Source organism: Anser brachyrhynchus (assembly GCF_964034855.1).
Source record: "Anser brachyrhynchus genome assembly, chromosome: 1".
In the NCBI taxonomy this organism is placed as follows: domain Eukaryota; kingdom Metazoa; phylum Chordata; class Aves; order Anseriformes; family Anatidae; genus Anser; species Anser brachyrhynchus.
In genome coordinates, this window is record NC_137694.1 from 131,423,427 (window position 1) to 131,449,715 (window position 26,289).

Consider the following 26,289-nt stretch of genomic DNA (forward strand, 5'->3'; position numbering starts at 1 on the left):
GCAAAACAAAAGCGAAGATGTGTTTGGGGACAGCAAAGGAAACATCTACCAAGGCACACTACTGTTGTGGATATTTGCTTATTATAGTCCCAGATTTACATTTTTATCTTTCAAGGCAGAGAATATGGATAGCTCCTGATCTGATCACCTAACCTGTCAGTGCCAAGGCATATAAATTTCTTTGGACTGAAGACAATGTTGGGAACAGTTCAGATACTAAAGGTTTGACAGGCTATTCCACAAGGCCTCCTTTTCCACAGCACCACATGCTGTCTTCCAGGAGAGGTGCAGGGAGACAAGCGTGGTATTTGGGAGAGTTTAGTAATTTCACACACCTTAGTAATTTGCTAGTAACCTTTGCCAAAAGAAAACGGCAGCACCTGCTAGGTGAGTGGGATGCTAAAGGGAACAGAACCCCATGAAATGTCCAGGGACATTTTTCCTCTCTGCTGTCATTGTCCAAGCATTTGAGCTGACAGCACAGCTTTCTGCAGGCCATTTTTGGAGGCCAACAGAAGTCACAGTTCAGGACATGCATTGAGGGATCACAGGATTTTTTTTTTTTTTTTTTTTTTTTTTGTGCAAGCTCTTGAATTATGTTTTTCAGTAGTGACAAGATGTTGGTAACTTTGGGATGCCATGGAGAAGTCCTGGGAGGCCATGTGTGTGAGAACAGCTGGGGCATGCTGGCTGTTCCCATCACAGGCAGAAGTGTGGGGACATATGTCACGTAAGGGAAATTTCTAGAGGTAACCTCTAACAAGGACCAGAAAACTGCCTGTGACTGTGGGTGGAAGAGCTTATTGCAATGTAATGTGCAAGATGGGCAGTGAACATCTAACCCCAAGGAGGCTGGGGAGGAGAAGCACTAGAGCAGAGGTGCTCTGAATTAGAATCTGAATGCCCTGAATCAGATTCCTCCAACCCATAAGCTCTTGTCACCTTCTTATCAGCCTTTTTGTTAGTCCTCAGCTGTTACTGCTATTGCATCCTGGTACGGCATAGGTAGTGGGAAGAGAGAGCAACTGGGTGGAGATATAGAACGTCACTTGATTTGGTAAGACCAACCGTGGGCCTTTGGGCCTGGAAAGACAAGATGTTGGCTGGCAGTCAGTGCACTGAGGAATATGCCCACGCAGGTCTGAATGGGGCCTGGCACCATGAGGACTGCTATACAGGACCAAATCAGCTGGCTCCTCTGGCGTTGAGTTTGCTTGTAATTCATTTGGGTTTTCTCCAGTATGGTCATCTGCTGGTCTAATCAGTGGGAGTGGTGGAAAACTGTCTTTTTTTTTTTTTTTAAATGGAAATTGTTCAACAGTTGTTGGGACAAAGCTAATGTCTTTGTGGGAATTGCTCAGCTTTCTTCAGGAATGGTTATGTCTCACTGGAAAGTCTGGGAACCAAAAAGATTTACCAGCAAAACAATGAATTCCCACTTTTTTTTTTTTTTTTCAAAATTAATAAAGAGAATTTAGAAAAGAGGAGAGAGAAATTGGAACCTGCTTTATGCCTGGATTTGGATTTCACTTAAATTTGGTATTGCACAAAACCACCTTACAATTCATCACATTCTAGGAGACTGTGGTAAAAACAAACAAACAAACACACACACAAAAAGAAACACCACCACCACAGCTCTCAAGTGCTAGGTTGAGGTTTTTGCTGCAATTGCACCTACCATCTGCTTACTGGTGTGTACTTGCTACATGAGATAATTTCATCTTATTAGAAATATGGTGGTGTTGATAAACTCTGGTTACAACCCAGAAGACAAGCCAAAAAATCCTAAAAAAGGCTTGGAATCATGGTGATTTGAAAAAAAAAAAAGTTTCAGGGTTTGAATTCTTTTTGCATGGTCTGTAGTGCAGAAGTTTTAAAGCCAGTTCAGAAAACAGTGCCAAGGTTTATTTCTCAGCATACAAAAAAAAAAAAAGAAAAAAAAAAGCAGGTGTTCACTGAGAGATGTTTGGCACCAGATGATGAAAAATGGAGTGTTACTGCTCACCTCTCCATGGGGAAGATGCTTGAATCCCCTCTTTGCCAGAAAGAAAATACAAGAAACTCATGTGCAAACTCATGTTAAGTTTGTCCTGCTCCCCAGGAAATCACGGTACTTCTGTACCTCCGCAATAAGTTAACACACAAACCCAGGTGCTACTGACACAAAGACGTGTTTGCTACTTCTCTCAGAGTTTGTTGGCTTTGATTTAGATGGTGGTTTGTGAGACTCTTGTTAAGTAAAACCGCCAACCTGCATAAGAGAAACAAAAATTCCTTGCAAAAGTCTATTCGGTCCTCAATCAAGCTGACGGCATGTTTGCAAATGGAAGTTTCTGCGAGAGTGAGAGGAAGGGAACATGAAAGCTTTGCATACTCAGAACAATAGTAAGAAAAGGAAAGCCTCTGGAAGAGAGACTACATCTGAGGAAAGGAAAGTAGGGATACAAGAACTGGACAATATTACGAATTTCTTCAAGGAAGGATCTCTTCACTCTTTGTCCGCTAGGAAATTTTGCAGCAGCTTTGCAGAGAACACTCAGGTACCGCTGGAGATGGCACTGGTGATTTAGTACTCTTGAGAAGAAGCTCTGACAGATTTAACTGCCGTGGTTTAAAACATGACTGTCCCAAATGTTTGCCTTGCTCATCAGCTGGAAATTACTTCCTTGGAGGAGAGGCAGCAGAATATGATATATATTAGTGTCTCTGGGCTCAGGTTTACATGCTGGAATAGAAAACTGCTTTAATTGGGTGTTGAGCTACCATAACAGACTATATACAGGCAGCTGAGGTCTCAATTTTTGGACAGTGCTTCCATCCCTTTTAAGGTCACAGATAACCCCTGCTGAAAATGGGAAACAGGGCAGGCAGAAACAGACTAGACTATTCCAGCTAAATCTGCATACCTGTTTGTCAAAATCCTCCTCCTTGAGGTGCAGGTACCATAAAGTCAAGGTCTGTGGGCTCAGGCATGGGACAACATGGACTTCTGCTGGAAGACTCAGTTTGGAGAGGATGTGCTTCCCACTGCACATTGCCATACTTACTCCTGGTGCTCACTTAGGACTGGGGGAATCCGTGGGGATATGTGTGTGTGAGGGGGTGCATTTCGCGTCTTTAAATGATCCTTCCGTTTTAAGAAGCAAAGACTTCATCCTGAGCTGTTGCAGCAGAGGGTGTATGGTACAGAGGGCACAGCAGTGCTGATGTGCAGTCAGAGTTGGGTCATTTGGCTGTGAATTTAGCCAGGCTTATAAGGTGGGTTTCAGCTGATTACATGCACACACCTACACCTCAGCTTGTTGTTTAGACTCAGCGAAGGCAGGCTCTCTGGGCTCAGTTCATTCTCTCTCAAAGCAGAAATCTAACCTATGCCAGATGAATCACGATCTCAAAATGCATATTTCTCTTCATTAGCTCTAAAGCAAACCTAGCGATGTCTGGCTTAGATTCTGAAGTTAAACTGAAAAAAATCTCATGTTTTGTGTCCAATTTTCCAAATATTTTCTGTAATTCTGTGGTTTGTATTCTTAGAAACCAAAACTGAATTTGTATACCAATATAGATTTAGCAGCAGTCTATTTCACTGTTGTAGCAAATATTTCCTCTAACAATACAAAAAAAAAAAAAAGCATTATATTTGTAATATAGTAATAGTAAATAGAATAGTAAATAATAATAAAGTCTAACTAATAATAAAGTAAATAATAATAAAGTCTTTTCTTCAATGAATAATTAATATGCACAGTTTAAAAACTGATTAACAAGTAGGAGAACAATCAAGATAGAAGAATATTTCATTGAACTGCTAGCAACAATTTACATCTTTGAAAGAGAAAAAAAACACAAGATTCGGTTTATGAGACATTCTGTAAACAGAAAAAGTAATATTGAATGTCGTAGTCTCAACTTTACTGTGCACTTTTATCCATGTAGGATGGTTACATTTGAATAACGATGAAGTGATTTCTGTAGCTAGCTTTGTTTATGTAGAACTTAGAGTTTTAGGTGCTATTTAAATGGAAAATAGTATTGTAATGACTAAAAGCTCTGTGTTGTGTAAACTGTTTCAGGTCTGTATTTGAAGTTGTGTTCTGTTTATCTTGAGATCCAGGCTGATGTTAAAACATGTTCCTTTGTTGTTGGAGAATTTTCTGCTTGCATCCAAAAAGATTTGCAGCTGAGGTAGCTAATTGAGTCAAAACTTTCTTTCATATTCTTGGTGCCCAGCAAGGTTGTATAGGCCCTATAGAAATCCCCTGACTTTGGGATATTTTAGTTATTTTATACATTTAGCTTGATGATGCCATTTGGACCAAAGTGATAATAGAAAATAAGTGGCCCTAGATGGTAAAATATTTTTATTTGTTATACCAGGCCAAAGATAGGCAAATCTGAGCTATTAGCTGAAACAAAAGCCCAAGAGACAGTTAACATCTATCCAATTCTTGATTTATGTATTTTCTAGGTATTCTTTTCTGTAATCTGGCTGCACATCAGCATAAGGGCATCTACAGTGTAATCTGGAGGAGCACAATTCTTGGTCAGCAGAGAAGGTGGCTACACTCTGAGCATGCCTCACACATCCAAATGTAATGAAGGAGAGCTTGAGCTCCCAATACAGCAGAATTTCAGGGCTTGAACCCTCCCTCTGAAACTCTCCAGAGCTCCAGTGACCCATGCATGGTTGCCAACATAAGCATAATCAACATGGCTTCAATGTAGGGAGATAATGGTATGTCTTATTTATCTTTTTAGGAACCTCACATGCTGATTTCCTGGTTGCCCATACAATGGTGGAGAACACCACAGCAAAGGGAAAGGAATGCAGTTTTGCAATTGGGAAGAAAAACAGTGTTTCTTTGTTTTTCACTCTGTTCTCGGTGTTGCTAATTCATTATGCCTCTATTACAAACTCGTTTAGCAGAATTCAAAACTAGACTCCTCAAGTGTAAAAAGTACCAGCCTTGATGTATGTGACACAGAAAATCTGGCCAAACAGAAACTAATACTCTGGGGAGAAGGTGTGCATGTGCTGGAGAGAGACTGTGGTGAGACACCACACAGGACAGGGTGTGGAGAGTCAGGAATTTGCATTTTCGCAGAGAGAAAAGTATTTATGGACCTGTGCTGGGCTACCCTTGAACTGCCCTAACTCCACTAAGATCCACTAACTGAATCCTGCTCACGTGGTTTGCCCAGGTCTCTGCCTCTTTGGTGCTGTCAGAAGACAAGTGTGATCAAACCAGGAGCTCCTTTTGTGATGCCTGTGATTTTCTATTCCATGAGATACAAATACATATGGACCAGGACACCAACAGACTAGAGTAAAGTGTCTGTGGACTACCAGCCTGTTGTGGGGATCTCAGGGGCCTCCCTTTAAGAGAGGGTGATGGAGACAGGAATAGTTAGAGGCTTCCCACCCTCTTGGGGAAAGCTGTAGAGTGTTGGATGCTCTCTGCAACATTATCAGCTTCAAGGAAGAGCAGTCTGCAGCTCCTCTGTCGAGACATATATAACAAAACATGACCAAAATATGTGCAATTAATACCATATGATTCAAATGATTACCCTAACAGTCAGCAGGTCTCTTGATCAAAGGATCAAATGGCCAAAGTCTTCCCGTCCATGGATGACTAGCGACGAAGAGATTTCTGTCTTGTAGGCCCCTTCTTACTAGTGTTGAATTTAAAGATCTTAGATAATGCTTCTTCACTTACAAGCCACATCATTGCATATTTGGACACAAATGCTGATCCATTTTAGCAGTAGCATTGCTGACATGTTTGCTAATACTGCTAAATAAATGATTAAACATAAGATATAGCAATATAACCACTACACTTAAGCAGTACTAAAGAGAAAAATTGTTTTTCCATTCCTCATTTAACATATTAATCATCAAACCCTATATATAAAAAATTTTTCCACTTAGATATATGCATTTTTTTCCAACAACATTTTAATGCTGTAATTTCAATGGCTGACATAAATTTAATTTCCAGTCAACCCAAAGTGTAAGTTTGCATCCAGAATGTGTTGCCAAACTCAGATACCAGGAGGGCATCCTGCAGGAACAGCTGTGGAAGGGGCAAACCTTTCCCCTGTCCGTGTTTTATCAGCAGTTCTGTACCAGCATGTGCCCAGGTTGCCTTCACAGCCTCCCTGCTGGCAGGGTTTGTGGGTGAACTTCAGCTGCTCTTTGTGTCTTTAAATATTTTTTTTTTTTTTTAAGGTATGGGGAAAAAAAAGAATCCAAATCTCTTGCATGGGTTGAAAATGAAATCCTGCTGTTTGGGATCAGCCTAGTTAGGATTTGGATTAGGAGTTCTGTATCTTCAAATACACACATGCAAACTCTGCTCTAGTGGACAATTTTTATTTACATGGGTGAGATTTTTATGTGGAAATTCTGCCTACTTGCTTTTATGCATGAATGAACAGATATTCAGGGACAGCAAAAGGAGTTTGCACTTGTAACTTATACTCGCTGGGAAAGAAAAAAGTACGCAGAGATAATCTGCGAGGTCAGGATTTTTGCAGACAGACCTAGAGAAACGAGGTGGAGGTGCTCTGGAAAATCTGCTGCTATTTGTTCATGACTAGGTTTGCAATTTTGGTTTTAGACTGAGAAATTGCTTAAAAATAAAAGGACAGCGCTTGGGTATGAAACTCCTGGTGTGACTGTGACCAGACTGAAACAGGGGGAAGGAAATCAGCCCGCTCAGTGCTGCACTCTCCATGCCATGGAGACAATAAAGGGCTTCCAGTGGAAAGCGCAGCCCCGCGAACATGTGGTTTCAATATCCGTACAGCATGCGTCGACCACCGCCGCGTGGAAGGAATTCAGTGCCTCGCTCCTTGCTCAAGCAGGGCGGTGGGCTGCTCCGACGGGAGGGTGGGCTCACACACCACGGGGCAGCCTGCAGAGAGGAGCGAGGCACGGCTGCCCGCAAGCCGCTCGCTTGGGAGTGGTGCGGATCTCACCAGTGTCTCTCTGGGTTTTCTTTGCAAATCCCCCGCAGGCAGAGTTTGCTCAACTAGTTGAACTGGCTCTTTCTCTCTTGTTTTTTTGGCAAACCAAGGATTTCCTTCCTGATAAAAACAGCCGGCCGGCGCCCCGATTGGGTGCAGGGTTGCGGAGGATATGACATCAGGCACATCTCTCGCTTCGTGCAGTGTGGTCTGCCTGATTGCTGCCTGCCTACCAGTGGAGCCGGGGAGGTGTTTCCCTAAACCCCATCCCAGGTACTTGAGTTTCTGCACAAAGTGGTGCTGCACCGAGTCCCAGCCCGCTGCGAGGTTTGTTGGAGTGGTGCACAGGCAGTCTGCTCAACAGATCACTCACGCGTGCAGGGGCTCGCCGAGGACGATGGAATTTGAACCCTCAAGAGCAACGCTGAAGTGAGAAAACAGAAACTGGGCAGACAAGGCTGAGATGGATGATGAGGGAACGAGTCAAAATGCCAGTAAATCACAAGCAGCCGGGGGCCAGGTGTCTGCAACGTCTCCATCATTGCTGCTGATGAGGGGTAAGTAACGCTCCTGCCTCGCCACTTGCCCTTGCCTCTGCCAGCAGACGGAGAGGACAGGGTCAGGCTGTGGCTGTGTGCTCCTCCTGATGTCCCGCTTGCAGCGCAGGTCCACAGCCTGTCCCACGTAATGCCCTTGTACTTCAGAAGAGATTTTCATAAGCTATTCATATTTGGCACTGATTTTTATTTTCCCCCCTGTGCATCATGTAAAAGAGTGTCTGATTCTGTAGTGCAGTTTGTGCAAGCAGAAACAAATGCAGTACTTGAACTACAGCAAACTGAAAAAGGAGTTGCAATGTGGCATGTTGGATTTAGATTGCTGCTGGCTGGAAGCTCAGCTTTGGCTCAGTTCCTCTTTTCTTTTTCTTTCCTTTCCTTTTTTTTTTTTTTTCTTTGCTTCATCCTACCTTCCCTCTGTCACTTCTGCCTCTTCTTTTCATTTTTCTTAATTTTTCTTTTACTTTCTTTTTCCTTTTTTTTTATTTTTTTATTTTTTATTTCTTCACCCCTTCCTCCTTCCCCCTTTATTCTTTCCAATGTGCAGACCCAAGTGCTCTTGCACAGGCCAGGCCACCAGCCCTAGTGGGTTCTTCCAGTACTGCCAGGGCATTGTGGTCAGCTGTGACCAATGTTGTTGTGGTCACTAGTGAGCAGTTATTCAGTTATTTATTACCAAATGGCCTCACTCTGGTCATTGCTCTGTTGTCTGGCCCAGGGCCATTGAAAATATGACATGGTGACAAAAGATAAGTAATTTAACCTCACATAACAGTTTAGCTGGATGTGTTCCCTGTAGCCCTGTTTTCTGAGACACTTCTCCTTCTGTTCACGGGCAAAGAAGAAGGAATAGGGAGATAAATTAATATAACACAACTTCGTACCATCCATCCTCTTTTCCTGGGCTATTCAAGACACTTCCATTCTTACCAAATAGAAAAACAGGACACTAAAAAATATACAGAGGCAAGCTATGATACAAAAATGATCAGTATGTTGGCTGTGTTGTCTGATGCTCCTCGTGTTTGTGTGTGTACACACTGAGGCTGGGTGGGACGGAAGGGATGGCGATGTTAACAGTGTGAACCAAACCCGATCTGCACTGGAGGTGAGCTCTGCCAAAATGGAGGCTGGGTGGAGGCAGCCCACAGGCAGCACTGTTGCACATGGGTGGCTCAGTCCCTTGGATGCTGGAGCTCAGTGTGTTCCTCTTGTGCTTGCCTGGTCCTTAGCAGCATCAATAAGCTATGCTGGTGACTTACAGCAGGATTGTATTTGGCAACATGTATCACAAACATTAGGTGAAAGCTTTTTAATATGAAAAATACCATTTGTGGTACTGTTATACATAATGCCATAGGCTTATGTGTATGCAAGAGCATACCTCAGCTGAAAGGATTTCAGAGCCCCTTGTGAGCTGCACTGTGTGAGTACACCATGAAAGGGAACCAGCCTTGGGACGGGCACTGAGTGCGTGACACCCTCCTCATGATCAGAGGCTGCAGAAAGATACTTTCAGCCACCATCAGAAATGAATGCTCTCCTAGAAGGCTGCTGTGAAGGCTCTGTTGTCCCCAGGCTGCTGTCACGGCTTGGATGTTCGTGTGCTTACGGGTATAAGGCTCCCCTCATACATGCTCTGCCAGCTCAGGGGCCCAGGTGGAGGCAGAGCAATCAAGGAAGACCAGAGGTGTCATGTAACCTCTGGGTTGCCCTGGGTTTTCAGTGGTGAAAGGGGAACTGGATGGCCCAACGCCAAGGAAAACCAGTGGGTTTTGGATGTCTAGAGGCTGAAAGCCTTGAGGCCTGACTCAGCTTGCCTGTGGATTAAGGTGTGGATACGTTTCAAATTTGGATAAACAGGCTCATTCCTCCATGAGAGAGCAGCTGTATGCATTTTTGGCAATCAGAAATCCACATTGCTGTGGTGGTACTTGCAGCGAACACAACTTCACCACCTGCGTACAATGGCCTTGTTCCTCCATGGACAGCTCAGTGGGCAAAATATTTGGAGTACTTTCCTAAACAATGCTATTTGAGGATTTAAGAAATCCATGGTCAGTTCACTTTGGCAATTCCTAAGGCTTTAATCAGATGCCTATACGTGGTGAAAACAGCGATCATTTATATTACTGATGCTGTACTTACTATGCCAGGCACCCTACAGGCCCTTAGACCCCCTCTGTCCAATGTATCCAAGACTGGCTTAAAGCTACCTGAGGCCTTCATTTCCATTTAGGATAAAGGCCTCAGCCTCTCTCAGAGGTTTAGGACGTCTTTGCACATACCTCATTTTATTTTTCACTGACGCTTATCTTTGACATTCTTCTAGTCACTCTTCTAATCTGATGTTAAGAGTTTATAAAATGACAAGCTAATGGCCAGTTCATGGATGACTATGGTCTGGTCTAGCTCTGGTTTAGAGTCTCAGTGGAAACCTGCCTTTTCTCAAGAAAGCACTGAATGGATAAAGGCTGCATGTGGATATGGCGACATGACCATCCACCTCCTTTATTGTCATCAAAATACTGACATGTTGATATATTGTCTTGGTAGTTCATACAAAACTCTGCCTGTATTTTTTTTTGGCCAGAAAGTGATCAAGCACAGCTCAGAAAACTTGTTCTTCAGTCTAGATTTTTAGCATAACTTGTAAACACGGTTCCCTTGCAACACATGCAGATCTGGCAATGGTGTTGGTTACACAATGGCATTGGCTACACATCCAGTGGTAACAGTGGCAGGATCAATAAGAAAGACAGCATGACATAGGCAATACCACTGGAGTGGATGCCTGTTAGAACTGAGCTTGGTTCAACATACTGGGAGCGAGATGAAGGTTTGAGGGTGTACTACTACCCTCATTTCAAAAAGCTTCGCAGAATCAAGGGTCTTAGTGATGTTTCTGGGGGCTGGCTTTCACTTGCTCTTATCAATGCTGATTTGGGTCTTCTCACAGGACTGCTTAAAACAGCATGGTGAGGGTTGTTGACAAAGCACAGGGAAATGTGGGACAGTAATCTCAGTGCACCACAATGCACTGTGCCTGCCATTCCTGAGGTGGACAACGAAAACAGAGATTCTTTACAGCTTTGCACCCTAGAAAAATAAATATTTAACTTTACACAGTTGAATGTAATTTAACAAGTGTCATTTGATACTCACGACTTTCGAATAAAAGCTATTTTAGTCAATTAATAATACTGTGGTTTAATAATTGTACCATGGTTTGGCTATCCTTAGGAGATGACATATCCTTATGAGAACAGAATCATAGCTTCTGGAAATAGCTGTCCATTTGTTAAAGCCAAAAAATGTTTGTAAACTTACTGCAAACACATGGTTATTGTGGAACACAGCCCATGGGATGTAGAAGGAGGCAGGAAGCGCTCAAATGATGACATTGACAAAGAATATAATTCTCTTTGAAAGCTAATTAATATACAGTACCTGGACTTCCAGAGGTCATTCCTCTGTTCATTTCATGCTCTCAGTACCGCTTGTAAAGCTGTATTGGGGTTACATCTCTTCCTTTGGCTTCCTAATATTGAGGATCCTCACAGTATGGATCACAACTGAGTTGCTGAATCTGTGCCCATGAATTCTGGATTGTTTCTCAGTTTCTTATTTTTTTTTTCCTTTCAGCTCTCACAGTGATAGGAACATAAGGCTTGAAAAGACCTCTTGACTCATGGAGTCTAGTTGTCTGTTTCTATGCTGCTAAATAAAAGAGACTGGGGCCATTTCTGTTTTTGAGACCAAATGGTTCAGGCTGACTTGCCTTCACATTTTCATTTGCTTAAGGCTTGTCCCCTCAAGAGAAGACTGGCTACATCCACACTGCTGGGCTCTGATTTCTCTGAGACATTCATATTATTTTCTGTATATTTTTCCAGTTCAAAGTCTCTGACAAAATATCAGGGTCATGTTGCAGCCCAACGGAATGGTGTTTTCATAACATGAAGCTGCGGCAATGTGTTGCATGACTTTGAGCATGGCAGGAAGGATGCTTGTGTATACAAAGCCTGTTGGGATAGTACTGTTGAGGAAGGCTTGTGTAGAGTGAAGAGCCAAAACTGGCTCAGCTTTTTCTACAAGTACCTTTGGGAATCTTCTCTGATACAAAGTTCTTCCCTGATCTGTGTCTGAGTATTGTTTTGGAGTTGGCTGGACTAATCTACAAAAAGGCTTGAAGCTCAGAATTGGACATGGGTTGAGGACTGGCTCAATGCTGAGTAGTCCTGCTGGATCTCTTTATCTAGCGCTATAAAGTCTGCACACTCTCGGACAGTATCTCACAGTCATGGAATAGATAGTGATTTTCAGTGTCCACCGAACACCTAGTCTGTAGACATGGTCACCAAACACTTTCCCCGTTCTCTGGCAACAAACTTATGATTTGTAGGAAAAGACCCAAACCCCACAGCTGTAATAAATACATATCAAGAGCAGGAGAAAGAGTCAAAACAGTTTTTTCTTTTTTAAAAAGACCCCCTGGTGAGCACAGGAAGGAGACTCTGCCCCAGGCTTGGAAGAGGCACAGCTGCAGGGCTGATAGTCACTCCCAGCCTTCTTTCCAAGCATCTCTTCTACAGATTTCAAAGCTTATAGGTTTTAACTGCACCCATGAGCAGGACATACTGACAGAGTAATAGGAGATCCATCTGCTAGGTCTGTGTCCTGTCTCCAGCTGTGGTCAGTCTCCAGTAGACCCAAAATAAATCTCTTTTCTGACCCCAAGGAGCGCCCAGTGTTGTCTTTGACAATTTAAATGTAAGCCTAGCATAAAACAATGAATTACCTACTGTTTTGTACAACCCCTCCCCCTTTCCCTTCTCTTAACTATGTGGCAGTCATAACTAGAGACAGGGGAATAAGGAGAAATTGTGTGACCATCCTTGAAGGGACCTATTTTCCTAAAGGCCTTTTTTTTTTTTTTAATTTGCTCACAACTCATCCACCTTTGGGCTTCATACCTGTCCTGAGGTTATTTCCAGGATGTCACTGAGATTGTCCTATAAGCCAGGAGCGTGCTGGAGCGCTGTTAGGGAAGGGTTATCTTGAGAGAAGATTAAGCCTTGACTGCCCCTGTAGATTTTTTCTTCATTCATTTAAGAACTGTCACAAGGGCTTCTCTCCCTCTCTGTCATATGTGTGTGACTGCTGTAAATTTGAATTGTTACTTGTATTATTTTGAATGTTTGAATTGTTGCTTTTTATGGTGAGCCACAGTTTTTGGGTGCCCAAGAATGGAAACACTACAATTTACCCATGTTTAATCCATCAATGAGCCATAGTTCATAGACAGTCAAATGCAATATGCATGTATTTGCAAAACTGCTATGCAGATAAACATTAATATGAGCATCTAGTGGCTTAAAAATGGTGTGCAGCAGAAGTAGAAATAAGCTTTTGCTTATATGAATAACTCTAGGAAAATATGCTCTACAAGTATAAAGGATTCTTGCAATAATACCTAAATCTATAGCAGGCCTTTTTGTGGCCATTATAACAGCAGAAGGTCACACTCCTGCCTAACATAGCTATGTAGGTGAAGGTCTTTTGTGTGTAGTAGAGACAACACATTTCAGATACAAACACCTTCAGTCACAATTTATTTAGTGCAGAATATTTCAAACCCAAAGACAATAGAAGTCTTGTTATAGTAGATCTTATCTTGTTTAAATCTGTTGTCCCTTATTGAGCACTCTGGGAGGTGAGAAAGCAATAGCCCAACAGGGTAGGTGACAGATCACCCCATCCTGGCACACTGTGGCCTAGCCAGATAGGGCAGGACATCAGCTGTGAGGGATTCAGAGCTCCCACATGTGCTTATACTTGAGACAAAGCAGGATATACAGATCTTGCATAAGCACTGACGTCATCAACTAATCTGTGAAAGTTATTTAAGAAATTACAGTATTTTGTTGGGTTTGTAGATGAAAGCAGACTTTTCACTGTTAAGTATCCTATTCACTGTTAAGTATCCTATTCCACTCACATAATAATTCACAGAGGTCTAGTCCCTGAAAACCTCAGCAACTTGCCTAAGATGGTCATTGGGATTCTCTCTGTAGTTAGTGGAAAGAGAGAGGGACATCGCCAGAGAGCAGAAAATTGCGTTTGTAAAAGAAAATGGGTGAAATACCATCTGGAAATGCTTTTCTTCCTTCTCAGGGGTATCTGGGCCATTAACATAGAACAGACACTGAGTTTTGAGGCAATGAATACTGAAGGAAGTAAATCTCGCCCAGAGAGATTAGTGTGGCCCTGAGCCATATATATATATATATAGCCATATCAGCTGGCTCTGAGCCATAAATATGTAATACTAAAGAGACCCCCTGTTAATATTTGAGTAGTCCTCAGTACTAAACTAGTTTGTTTCACTATATTGAAATAAACAACAGATACAGCAACTAGGGAAATGAAGTGTAAAGTTGTTGGCAGTATTTCCTCAGACCCCACAGGGTAATTGAGGAAAGGTAGGTATATCTTGTAAAATGCATCAAATAATGCTTTTGCCTGGACAATAAATCTTTCTAAAAAACACTCTATGTGACTTGACAGGTTTGATACCAAATTTAACCAAATGGGTGCCCTCCTACACATCCCTCATCCAACTATAACTATGCTGACTCATTTGCAATACTTATTTTTGGCATGTGGTATTTTTCTGAACATCATTTTCTAAATATCAAGTTACTTGGAAACAGGAATTAAAACTCTGTTTCTGATGCAGACCTTTTGTGCCTCTTAAGTCACCCAACAAAGTGACATTAAGTCAATCTTTTACATTAAGACCTAACGAGAACAAATATGAATCTGTTTGCTTTATACAGGCACTTTAAATATCAATGTGTTTATCACAGTAGTAGAGTTTCTTTATGACCTCCTTGGGTAAAATTTCTCCCTTCTTGGCCTAGGATTGTGTCCTTACTGCCATGCAGCAGGCATCCTGTCCCATCCCCTGGGAGCTACTTGTGTCTCAGTATGTGTTCCCTCCCTGCCTTGGGGGTTTCCACACATTCGAGGAGTCTCATTTGCTTCAACATCTGTGAGCAGGTCCCCTTGCAAGTCCACATGCTTTTGCTCTTTTTTCTTGCACTAGGGAGGCAAAGCAGCAAATTACTCTCTCCACATGTTCTTAAGATGAAATCCGATCTCTTTCTTAAAATAAAAATAAAATAAAAAATTAAATATAAAATAAACAACTTTCTGGAAATAGTGTTTTCCACCAAGTCTACTTTGGCTAATCCTGTGTGCTTTCCTTCCTCCACTAAATGTTAAAACTAAAAGCTAAGGCAGACCCTTTCTTTGAGCTTCCCTCCATACCTGCCTTTTTATGGTTTCCATTATGCAGAGTACAGATGTTAGTTAAAATGCACCACTGCACAGGCTAACAGCAGACACAAAACAGAGACAAAATCAACAGGTAACACAACTTATCTCCTCGTACTTTGGTACCTTCTCTAGTTACCTATTATTGACTCTAGCCCATCTCTGACCAGGGGTGAATGACTAAGCAGCTGTACCCTTTTCAAAACATACTCCTTTAGAACTAATTGGTAAAATGTAATGAGCTTGTGAAAACAAAGTCACTGGAAATCATCCAAAGCCAGGCACAAGCTCAGTCAGAACAAGGTGGTGTTCTGTAAATCACTCTCTTATCCTCTGGATGGGAACACAGCTGCTCAGCGCTAACACGGGATGAATTAAAAACACACCCAGAGCGAACCCATCCTGTTTTTTCACTCCCTCCCTGTGGCTGCTCCAAGAAAAGCTTGGCAGTTCAAGTAATAAATTAGAAGAAGAGAGGTTTACTGGGGTCATGCAGTTGAAGTAAAGTACACAAAAGAAACAGTCCATGGAGCTGTTAACCTTTTTCCTGTCTTTCTCTTTACACAGACTTTGTTTCAGACTGGTCTCCTTTACATGATGCCTCTATCCGTGGGCGCCTGCTTACTCTAAAGAAACTCATCAGCCAGGTATCCCTCTGCTAGGTTGATATGATCTCTGATGGGTTTGTATGGTTGCTGAATGCAGTTTGAGTTTCACGGTGAAACATCCAGGGTGAGAAAACTGCTTTGACCAGAATGCAGTGAGGTCTGCCTGTAATGCATTTTTTTTTTTAAACAAACGGTTCCTTGCCTTGCACAAGCTCTGTGCACTGAGCCAAAGACGTGTAGAAACATCCTGTTTCTGATGCCATCTGAAGTGCCTGAGGGTACTGGGGGCCCCAGTCCCCCCTGCAAAAGGCCACAGCTGGAGAGAAGCAATTTCTGAACCTCACTGCTCCATTCCCTCAAAACTCTTGGATTTAGCCTGTGGAGAGTTATTGGAAACTCTTCCAGCTTAAACTTCTGGAGCACAAAGTCTGCTAGAAAGAAAAGATCCTGTGGTAGAATCAAGCCAGTGGTTTCTGCTATAAGGGTATCTGTATTGTTCCATTGGACAGTCCCCTGCCTGCAGCTTTCTGCATTGATTAGCAGTGGGTGGAAGGCATAACCTTTAGTATGCTCTGACTGTACCTATTCCAGCTGAAGCTGCACAGCCTCTTTCCTTGCTTACCAATTGAGATGAGATGAGTAACTCCAGACTGTTGAGGAAACTGTGATTAAATAAAAATTTCAGGATCATTGAAAAAGGGTGGTGTTTTTTGTTTTTGCTCCTGTTGGTGTTTTTTGTTTGTTTGTTTTGCAGTTGCTTGTAATGATATTTTCTATTATTTCTTCAGGGGAGTGATGTTAATCTTGTTACAACAGACCAGGTGTCTCCCCTCCATGAAGCCTGCCTAGGTGGTCATGCTGCTTGTGCCAGTGTCCTATTAAAGCATGGTGCTAAGGTAAGTACACCATGGGCAGGTCACTGTCTCCAGTGTTAGTATGTTTTATAATGACAAATTATTGCTAGATCACAGGATCACAGAATGGTTTGGGTTAGAAGGGACCTTAAAGACCATCCAGTTCCAACCCCCCTGCCATGGGCAGGGACACCTCCCACCAGACCAGGTTGCCCAAAGCCCCATCCAGCCTGGCCTTGAACATTTCCAGGAATGGAGCATTCACAGCTTCTCTGGGCAGCCTGTGCCAGGGCCTCACCACACTCTGAGGGAAGAATTTCCTCCTTATATCCAATCTAAATCTTCCCTCTTTTAGTTTAAAGCCACTACCCCTTGTCCTATCACTACAGGCTCTGGTAAAATGTCTCTCCATCTTTCTTATAAGTCCCTTTCAAGTACTGAAAGGCCGCAGTGAGATTTCCATGGAGTCTTCTTTTCCCCAGGCTGAACAGCCCCAGCCGTCTCAGCCTTTCTTCACTGAAGAGGTGCTCCATCCTTCTGATCATTTTGGGCCTCCTCTGGACCCTTTCTAGATGGTGTACAGTTTCACTATTTACATTCTGTACTTATTTCATCCTAAAGTACCTATGTTATAAAAAATAATTCTTAACAAAGCAATCCAAAAAGAGCAACTATAAACAGCAACTATTTCTGTTTTTTTTAGATCAAGGTGTGATATTTTCGCAATTTACTGAAAGAATAACTCGGAAGTTCCTCTTGCAAATGGTTTATAATCTTGTAAAAATCAAGCGCATGTTCTATATTTTGCACACAGTAATCCTGTTGGCATCAATATGCAGAGTCTTAAGTAGAAGTGTAATAGTCAAAAGATCAGATGATGATACTATGTGAGGAAATGGGGATATATGCAAAGTAAAGTGATTAAATGAATGTGTCTCATGGCCTCTACTTTTCAAGATAATGGTGAAATTTATAGTGAATAAGAAAATTAACTCATTGTACATATATTACTCTTCAGTTAAAAAAAATATATTAAAACGGGCTGCACACTTTTAGCTAAAAATGGACGGTTTAGGACAGGGCAATAGGCAGGTGAATTTCAGCTGAGGTAACTGAGAAATGGGCACGCATGTCTCAATAACTCCCAAGAGATCTTGTAGCAGCACCAGCTAAACATTTTTTTTTTGCAGGAGGAAACACTTGGAGGTGAGATTTTTATAGATTTGTTTAATGTTTGTTTTAATACAAGGTTTTAATCCTCAGGAGCAGTAGGCAGTTTTTGCCAAGAATAAAATAAAAATTATTGAAAACCCTGTTTTCTGTTGAGGGCAAACCTCAGCTATTCTGAAACAAACAAAAAGCTTACTTGTGAGTTGTTTTGTCTTTTCTTTTCCCAGGTGAATGGAGTGACTGTTGACTGGCACACTCCGTTGTTCAGTGCCTGTGTCAGCGGCAGTGTGGCTTGCTTGAATTTACTGCTGCAACATGGAGCCAGCCTGCACCCGCCCTGTGACTTAGCATCCCCCATCCATGAAGCTGCTAAGAGAGGTAACCCCGTGGGTGTCAGCACTGTGTTACAAGTTGCTAGCAGCTAGATGAAGTGGAAAAGAGATAAAGAAGATCCTTTTTGTGATTTAGGCCATGAGTTATTCCTCCCTACTTGCTCTCGTCATGGTGCAGTTCCTCCCAGTCGTGGTGCTCATCAAGAGCTGCTCAGCTCAGCTCTTGGGTCCTCTGGGTTCATGTGGTGACACCTGGCGGGGGATGCATTGTCCAAATCAGCTGTTTTAGATGTAGACATCTGTGAGAGTCGTCTGGCCATCTTCAAGAGCAGTGGAGAGAAATATGACATGATTCATCTCATCTTCAGTAGATATCTGAAATGAGTCAGATAAAATGTGGGGGCTTTAGCCTGTTTTCTAACTGTGGATTTGCAGTTCTTGTTTCATGGTTAAAAACACTGGATTAGGGGAGTGGATGAAAGTATTACCCTATCACCTCTTGACAAAAGAGTGAGTCTTTGCCAAATTACACTGCTGCAACAGAAAATTTGGACTGCTGCAAAATGCTTGGTCTCTGTGAGTTGACTCTGCCTTTATCCCTTTTAAGGTCATGTGCAATGTGTCGAGATCCTCGCGTCCCATGGGGTGAACATAGATTATAACATCAAACATCTGGGTACTCCGCTTTATGTAGCTTGTGAGAACCAGCAAGTCAACTGTGCCAGGAAGCTGCTTGAGTCAGGTAAAAAGGAAAATAACGGGTGGTGTTCTTTCCTTTCCTGTAGCATCCATCATTGGATTCTCTTTGCATCAAAGATTGAGAGCAGTACCTGCTTTTGGACCTGGAGATGTTTTGCTCTCAGTGGCAGCCCTGGATAAACAGGGTAGCAGTGTAAGACAGGACATTCATGACACAGGAACTGAGCTTTACAGCTCCCAGCAAAATGATGGGTGATCCTGGATTTCACGCTGCCAGTGGTGCCTAGGACAACATCTTTTCCGATGTCCGTGTATGTGCTGCTGTAGTGTTTGAAGAGGATAGGAAGAAACTTCCTTCTTTGTTCCTTTCTCTTTATCCAAAAGAAATGATTCAATGACTTTTACATACTATTTTTGCAAACATTTTAATTCTCACTAAGTTCATAAAAAGTCTGCAACATTTCCAACACAGAGTAAAAACATTCAGTATTGTATTCTTTGCCTCAAACAAACCTAGTTGCAAATCTAAGCTCTTGGGGTCAAGGTCATTTTTAGTTATCTACGGTAGTTCATCTCTTCTAACCAAAGGAACCATATAACCTAACGTAACCACATAGCTCATACAAAAAAGATGGACCAACAAAACTCCCTTGAAAAACAAACAAGCAAATAATGACACTTGAATGACCTTATGTTTTATATATCACAGTGATTTTTGTTTTAAGAAATCAAACACAATCTAAATATACATTTTTGTCTATTGTTTTTCTTTTTTTTTCTGTTCTCTACGTACAGGAATGTGTACTTTAAAAATGTTATAAATAGTTTGGAATTGGTTCTGCAGCTCATCCTTGTGTTTTATGAACCATTAGCCCAGGATAACAGATTGGGAGCACTTGGGAATCAGAGAGTACTTACACTCTACTCTGTCAAGGGCCTCTAGAATTTTCCATCCTTGTGTTTTTTCCCCCAGCACACTGGGTAACTCAGAGCTTGGAAATCCCACCAGTTTAAGCCTCTGGTATTGAGCAGATTGAAATACTGCATGTATTTTAAGGGAATGGTTTGCCGGGGTGGGGAGCAAGGTGGGCCATAGGTGGAACTACATCTTTGCCCTGTTTCAGGAGGGTCTGTGGGCTGGGCTGTGGATGAAAGACTTCCTCGTGCACTGGTTTTCTGGGATAATTTTCTTGGTCACGACCCCACTAGCTTCCCAAACAGCACAAGTCGTGTACGTGCAAACTGTGGGACCAAGCCCTAAAGCACAGAAGTCCACATCTAGGTGGACACTACAGTCTTTAGAGATTATTCAGAGAAATAGCAGCAGGAAATGGAAAGAGGTTATGCTGTAGTCATTATTCATTGTCATCTCTTCATATTCAGGAGCAAATGTGAACAGCGGCCAGGGCCTGGAGTCCCCACTGCACGCAGCCGCCAGGAGTTGCAGTGAGGAGCTGGTGATGCTGCTGATTGACTTTGGAGCAGACATTTGGGCAAAGAACGCCAAAAGCAAGAGGCCGATGGAGCTGGTTCCACCTGGAAGCCCTTTGGGTCGATTGTTCCTGCAGAAAGAAGGTGCCCTTTAGCGCTTGTTTTGTTCACTTAATGCATGTGATACTGGGGATATATATATATATATATATATATGTATATATATATACATATAGCTACACAGATCTTCTAGTTTATTGGTCTTTATTTTCATTTTTGGGCCAAAACCTTGTGTAGATGCAAAAATATATTTAAAACAATAGACTCTGTGTTAGCTGTTGTTTTGTGGTGATTAAGGAAAACTAAAAAAGAATGATAAAATGAATATATATATACTAGTTTTTGTTTGTCTTGTTTGTTTGCCTTTAAAGGCCAAAATGATGTGCTTGAATAATCCAGTAGTATCAAGCTGTAGGCTTGCCCCTTAGGAAGTGATTATTTTGCAGCTGTAAGTGAAATAGTTTCCAGACCCTTTTATTTTATTGGTTATGAATACTTCAGTGAATTATGGAGAGAAATTTTACTTACTATTCTTGAGGAAAACTAGAATAAATTCTCTAGTGTCTGCTTGTTGGAGTACTTATGTTCTACTTTAGCTGTTCTCATTCAGTCAGTAAGCTATACACATTGCTAAATAATCTGGATTTTGATTGTTTTAAACAAGTTACTGATGGTGTGGTCCACAATTCTATTATGCCAGTTAATATTGATGTGATTGTTGTCATAAACAGATTTACACCAAGGTAAAACTGGCAATAAAGTGATGAATCAGGCCCTGCATTGAACAGTAATATGAAAATAATAGCGTGAAAAAAACTGAGCTGTGTATGTTATGTTATGTGCAGCAGATATTTGGTTTCTCAGCCTAATCTATGATGCACAGAGTGGTGATCTTTTCAAGCTCAAGTCTCTGCTGCATTAGACTCATGACTCCCATGGTACCACATGTGTCCTGTTTATTTGAGATAAAAAAATATATATATATATTTCAGGCACACCCTGTGGAGCTGGCATGAGAAACTCTTATGCAGCTGAGCTGGCAGCTTGGGCAGTAAGGATCTTTTCTAAGTGTAATTCAGCAACTGAAATCAGAAGCGATGAATGCCTGAGGGGCATTTTACGACTGACTGGTGTTTTCTGCTGTTCTCCAGCATTCCTTTTCCTGAATAGGGTCATGCCCGATCAGCAGCTTATGTCTGATTCCTTTGGCTGGCTGAATGGCTGCAACACGTGAGAGGGCTGCACACGTTGCACCCTCTGGCCTCACGTGCAGGTTTGGAAATGTGCTGTGGGTTCAGAGTCACCTTGCGAGGCTCACAGCCCCACAGCATCATCACCCACACTACCACGTACCCTGCTGGCATTGCAGCGAGGGTCCAATGTGCAAAGCTCAAGGCTAGCTAACAATGCAAATTTGCAATGTAGTTTTGAAGAGTTCACTTGCACTTGCTATTTCTGTTGCCATACTCGTTCCCTCTGTACCACACTTCACTCCTCCACCAGTGCTGACACTTCAGCTCCTCTGCTCACTACCACCTTGTCCACCACGCAGACAGGCATCGCTGGTAGCACCTAAGCACCTCCACCGTTCCCTCCCAGCTCCCTCTTGCTTTCTACACCATTTCCTCTTATCTCCTTCCCACTCCTGTCTGAATCTCCCTTGTCTTTGCTCACTGCCTGCCTGTATCTGCCCTTCTTGTCTGCCTCCTGAAAGTTCCCTCACTGCCCTTGGTGCTGGTCACCCTGCATGTGGCACATGGCCATGCAAATGACAGGCTGGGGGGCTGGATGGTAGTGGGAGCTGCAGTAAAAGCGCTGCACAGGGTCTACCTTTCATAGAAAGGGTACACCTCCCAAATAAGCCTTTAATGCCATTATACTTACATAAATTAAAAAAAAAAAAAGGCACTACAGATTCTTCAGCAGGGATTGTATTTATCGTCATGGGACTGGTTAATTGGAAGGTTTAAATTAAGGATTATATAGTTTTTCTTTTGCTATGTGTTTGCCACTGTTATGAAATAAGTCTCAAGGAAGCAGTGGACTGCAAACTTGGATCTCAGTAAAGGTCTGGGTGGAAGGACTTGGAAGGAAGCATCGATCATCTCTTCTTAGCACAAGCTGCTTCGCACTTGTGTGACTGAGAAGGGAATGATGCTGTTAATACTAATTATGTCTGTGTAATGACAGAGAGTGATGAGGCTTGAACTGTATCACAGGCAGGCTGATGTTCTTTGGTAGACATCAGTCTGGCTTTCACTGCCAAGTGCGTTGGGGGGCTGAATATCGATGGTGGATCTTGGCATGATAACGTCATGTGTGTAACCTCTCTCCTGGCTCTCTCTCCAGGGCCGCTGTCCTTGATGCATTTATGCCGCCTGTCCATCAGGAGGTGCTTTGGACATAAGCAGCACCAGAAAATAACTGGTCTTCTCCTCCCAGATGAGCTGAAACGTTTCCTTCTCCATGTTTAAGCCTTTCGAGTTCAAAATGGTGCCTTAATAACACAGCAAGGTTTGTTGAGGAAAGACTTCCCATCAGTAGTGTTGCCAATACCTGCAGTGTTAATTTATGATAGCTGTTGGTTTCTAGTAGAGCCCTCAGTCCAGGAAGGATAGGAACAACCAACTTGCTGAGTCCTCCCAGCCACCACCCCCAGCAAACCAGTAACTTGAAAAGGAGATAACGGCTGACAACACCTTACCAAGAAAATTCATATCCCAGCCCAGCAGGAACAGCGTTTTGTGTGCATTAAACTCTAAGGATAGCTGCACTTTTTCTGTGTAAGCAGGGCTTACAGATGTGAGGGCTGCATCCACACCACTGTAGGGTAAGGAAAGGGAACCCAGCTGAACCTACTTTCAAAGCAAGCAAGGCCCTCTGGCAGGTGTTATTTATTTTCTATGTATATCATGCTGCAGATAGATAAGCACCAACCACCAATCATCTGCATTTAGACCAGGATCTGAAATGCACATTTCTGCCATGACGGCAAGTAAGTCACTCCTGCTGGCAGCTCCCCACAGTGCGGTAATAATGGAGGAAATGTTTTTAATCATCCATTTATATCACTTATTCCTGTTGCTCTGAGACATAAGGGAGCCCCACCTCACTATTACACACATTTTCCTTGTAGCATATTATTTTTCAAGGGCACAGGCTAACAGGCTATCGCTTGCAGACGTTAAACACTCCCCCTTTCTGCCCTGAGTATTCAGTGACATTTCCTAAGTATTTCTCAGCATGCATCTGAAAAACAAGAGCTTCTATCTCCCTTCCCACCCAAGAAAAAAGAACATCTTGAGAGTAAGATAATTTGTTTTCTTGAAAAGTTTCTACCTCATTCATAGCATTTTGTATGACAGTAATAATAGCAGGACCTCTAATGAGTGGTTATAAAATGAACAATATAAATAGTGAAATTAAAGTCCATTCCAAATTAAAAAATACAATAGATAATTTCTGCCCCTCTCTCCATTGCTGAGTTGCAGGTGCAGTGTATAAGACTCTCAAATGCACATTATGTATGCAGTTCTTATTCCACTGAGGTCATAAAAATGAATATTTCCTCCAGCTAAATTTCAATAGTGGCTGTTTTTCTTTCCCTCCCAGAAAGCTGTCCTGCTGCCACAAACCAAAGTGCGGTTACAATCACTCTGTGCTCTCCTGGATGCTCCCATGGGAATACTGACTATCCAACAGGCATGAGACTGAGGATGATGAAGGTCTAGTTCTTCCGCCACCAGCCTCATCCTACCTCCATCTCTGGACCACTGTGCACCTGCAGGGTTAGTGCCACCTTGCACGTGTGCCAGAGGGGCAGGCCAAGCACTTGGGTGATTTTGGAGATCCTTTTCTTCTTCACTTAGCTATGAAGACTCTTGCAAGAGTGAGCTCGGTGTGCACAAACTGCGGTGAAATCATCAGCAATGAGATACAGACAGTCCTCATCTCGTGTTAGCGGAGACAGCAGCAGCCTTCAAATACACACACAGTTCTGGTGTTTGCTGGTGTGCGTGTGTGCACAGAGCCAGCCTTCCTTTTGCTTATGAGAAGTACGAGAGGAGGGACCAAAGGCTACACCTGGGTACTTGTATTTGTTGTAAAGAACAGTTCAGATACTCAGCTGGACAACACAACTACTGGCTGCAGGTGTCCTCCGGTATAAGAGTTTAATTGTTGTGCTGACCAAACACAGCAGGAGCAGTTCCTTTAGTTTGTGGGACACTAAATTGTACCCTGTTGGGACAAAATGAGAAGTACAGTCAGGTCCTTACAATTCCTTTTTATGGGATATGGACGTCTAGACATCTTCACTGATTTGACCCAATTCATCACATGTTATCTGAGCCATATAAAAAATCACTGGCTGGTTTAAGATGGCCATCTATACTCTTTCTTTCCTGCTGGGGGAAAAAAATAGACATTTGTCTTCATATGCTGATTGAAAGGTGTCTTGTATGGGTAGATCCTTTTAAAATCACTATCTTGCATAATCTGGATCTCCGTTGAACAGGCAGGGAACAGACAGCTAACCCAGTGCTTAACTTTTTGAAGATGAAAGTGAAGTGTGAAGAATGCCTGTTTTGGTCACACATCTGAAAGTTGAAAATCCAGCTTATTTTTAGATGAAGATTTTCTTTTTTTTACCTGCTATTTGCATTATTTACCTTTAAGCATCTTATTTTGTAGCATCACTCAATGGGTTTACCAGAGCAATACAAGGAGAATATTGCTCAGAGAAGGTGGTGAGATCATTGTTTCTAGATTGCTTTTCATTTGGAAATTTCAAAGCTTGACTTGAATCCCTCAGATCATGTAAAATTAGGATGAATTCTCTATGCTTCATTTGTATCATCTCAATATATTTGCTTATTTATTTTAATAAAAATTGTGATCAACACTGGTAAAGTATATCTTTATGCATCAACACATGTCCATTTATAAACTGCAAAAGTTGTACAAGATGCAAACCAAATAAGCTAAATATAGGTGAGATTTAGACATTTTTGTCTATTTGAAACCAAATGTAATTGCAGGATTTGAAAGATTGTTATGAATATATTTTATCAGATTCTGTGCTGTTATTTTGCTGGCAGTTTAGTGAATATCAATGAACAGTTGTATAGGATATCAGCTCAAAAAATAAATGGTTTATAATCTGTTTCCATTTTCTTCCCTTTTTTTTTTTTTTTAAATGATAGCACTGATTTTGTGCAATATTTGATAATTTAGTAAATTAGCAGATGACATGAAACTGGGGGGAGTGGCTGGTACAGCAGAGGGCTGTGCAGCCAGCCAGGGGGACCCTGACAGCCTGGAGAGGTGGGCTGACAAAAATCTCATGAAGTTCAGCAAGAAGAAGTGCAAAGTCCTGCACCTGGTGAGGAAAAACCCCAACCACCAGCGCATGCTGGGGGGCACCCTGCCTGAAAGCAGCTCTGCAGAAGAAGACCCAGGAGGACACCAAGTTGAATGTGACACGGCAATGTGCCCTTACCACTAAGAAGGCTAGCAGTATTCTTGGCTGCATTAGGCAACATGTCACCAGTAGGCCAAGACAGGTAATCATTCCCCTCTACTCAGCTCTGGTGAGGCTGCACCTGAAGTACTGTGTCCAGTTCCAGGCTCCCCAGCAGAAGAGAAACATGGGCGTGCTGGAAAGAGTCTGATAGAGAGCCACCAAGATGATGAAGGGACTGGAGCACCTCTCCTGTGAGAAGAGGCGGAGAGAGCTGGGACTGCTCAGCCTGGAGAAGAGGAGGCTCAGGGGGGATCTCACCCATGTCTATAAATACCTGAAGGGAGTGTGCAGTGAAGACAGAGCCAGGCTCTTTTCAGTGGTTCCCAGTGCCAGGACAAGAGGCAGCACTTCTGTGCTGTGTGGGTGGCGGAGCACTGGCACAGGCTGCACAGAGAGACTGTGAGGTCTCCTCCTTGGAGATCTTCAAAAGCTGCTGGGACATGGCCCTGGGCAGCCTGCTCTGGGTGTCCCTGCTTGGGCAGGGCTTGGAGCAGGTGAGCCCAGAGGGCCCCGCCAGCCTTGGCCACACTGTGGTTCTGTCCTTTTTTGTATCTACTGAAGTTAAGTCTTTTAAAGATGACTAAGTAAATACGTTTTACTTTACTAGTTTAGCACAATGGGACTGACCAGCTACAAAACAGCAGACTAGTGGTGCTAAAAGAGAAACAACAGAGAAAGCTTGCATCCCTAAACATGGCATGTACTGAAGTCCCTTCAGCACTCATGTATCTGAGT

At 42.6% G+C, this 26,289-nt stretch overlaps 1 protein-coding gene across 2 annotated transcripts; it reads left to right on the plus strand.

Annotated features, from left to right (window-relative positions):
* Positions 1-6,833: 6,833 nt before the first annotated feature.
* ASB9 (ankyrin repeat and SOCS box containing 9) lies at positions 6,834-25,194 on the plus strand. Of its 2 annotated transcripts, XM_080554610.1 has the most exons (9): positions 6,834-7,251; positions 7,360-7,535; positions 15,444-15,523; positions 16,273-16,380; positions 17,736-17,886; positions 18,448-18,582; positions 19,923-20,114; positions 22,380-22,544; positions 23,643-25,194. In XM_080554610.1, exons 2-8 carry the CDS (start codon positions 7,442-7,444, stop codon positions 22,502-22,504), a joined length of 885 nt encoding a protein of 294 aa, XP_080410736.1. In that variant the 5' UTR covers positions 6,834-7,251; positions 7,360-7,441; the 3' UTR covers positions 22,505-22,544; positions 23,643-25,194. The 2 variants fall into 2 exon arrangements, with proteins under 2 accessions (XP_080410736.1, XP_080410735.1); XM_080554609.1 differs by having other exon boundaries at positions 6,836-7,535.
* The last annotated feature ends 1,095 nt before the right edge of the window (positions 25,195-26,289 follow it).

What these genes read in the sequence shown, in the direction of transcription:
- ASB9 (XM_080554610.1), top strand. Translation starts at nt 7,442, where the DNA reads ATGGATGATGAGGGAACGAGTCAAAATGCCAGTAAATCACAAGCAGCC. An exon ending in ATCATTGCTGCTGATGAGGG is followed by an intron (nt 7,536 to 15,443) that starts GTAAGTAACGCT and finishes CTCTTTACACAG; the next exon opens with ACTTTGTTTCAGACTGGTCT. An exon ending in TAAAGAAACTCATCAGCCAG is followed by an intron (nt 15,524 to 16,272) that starts GTATCCCTCTGC and finishes TTATTTCTTCAG; the next exon opens with GGGAGTGATGTTAATCTTGT.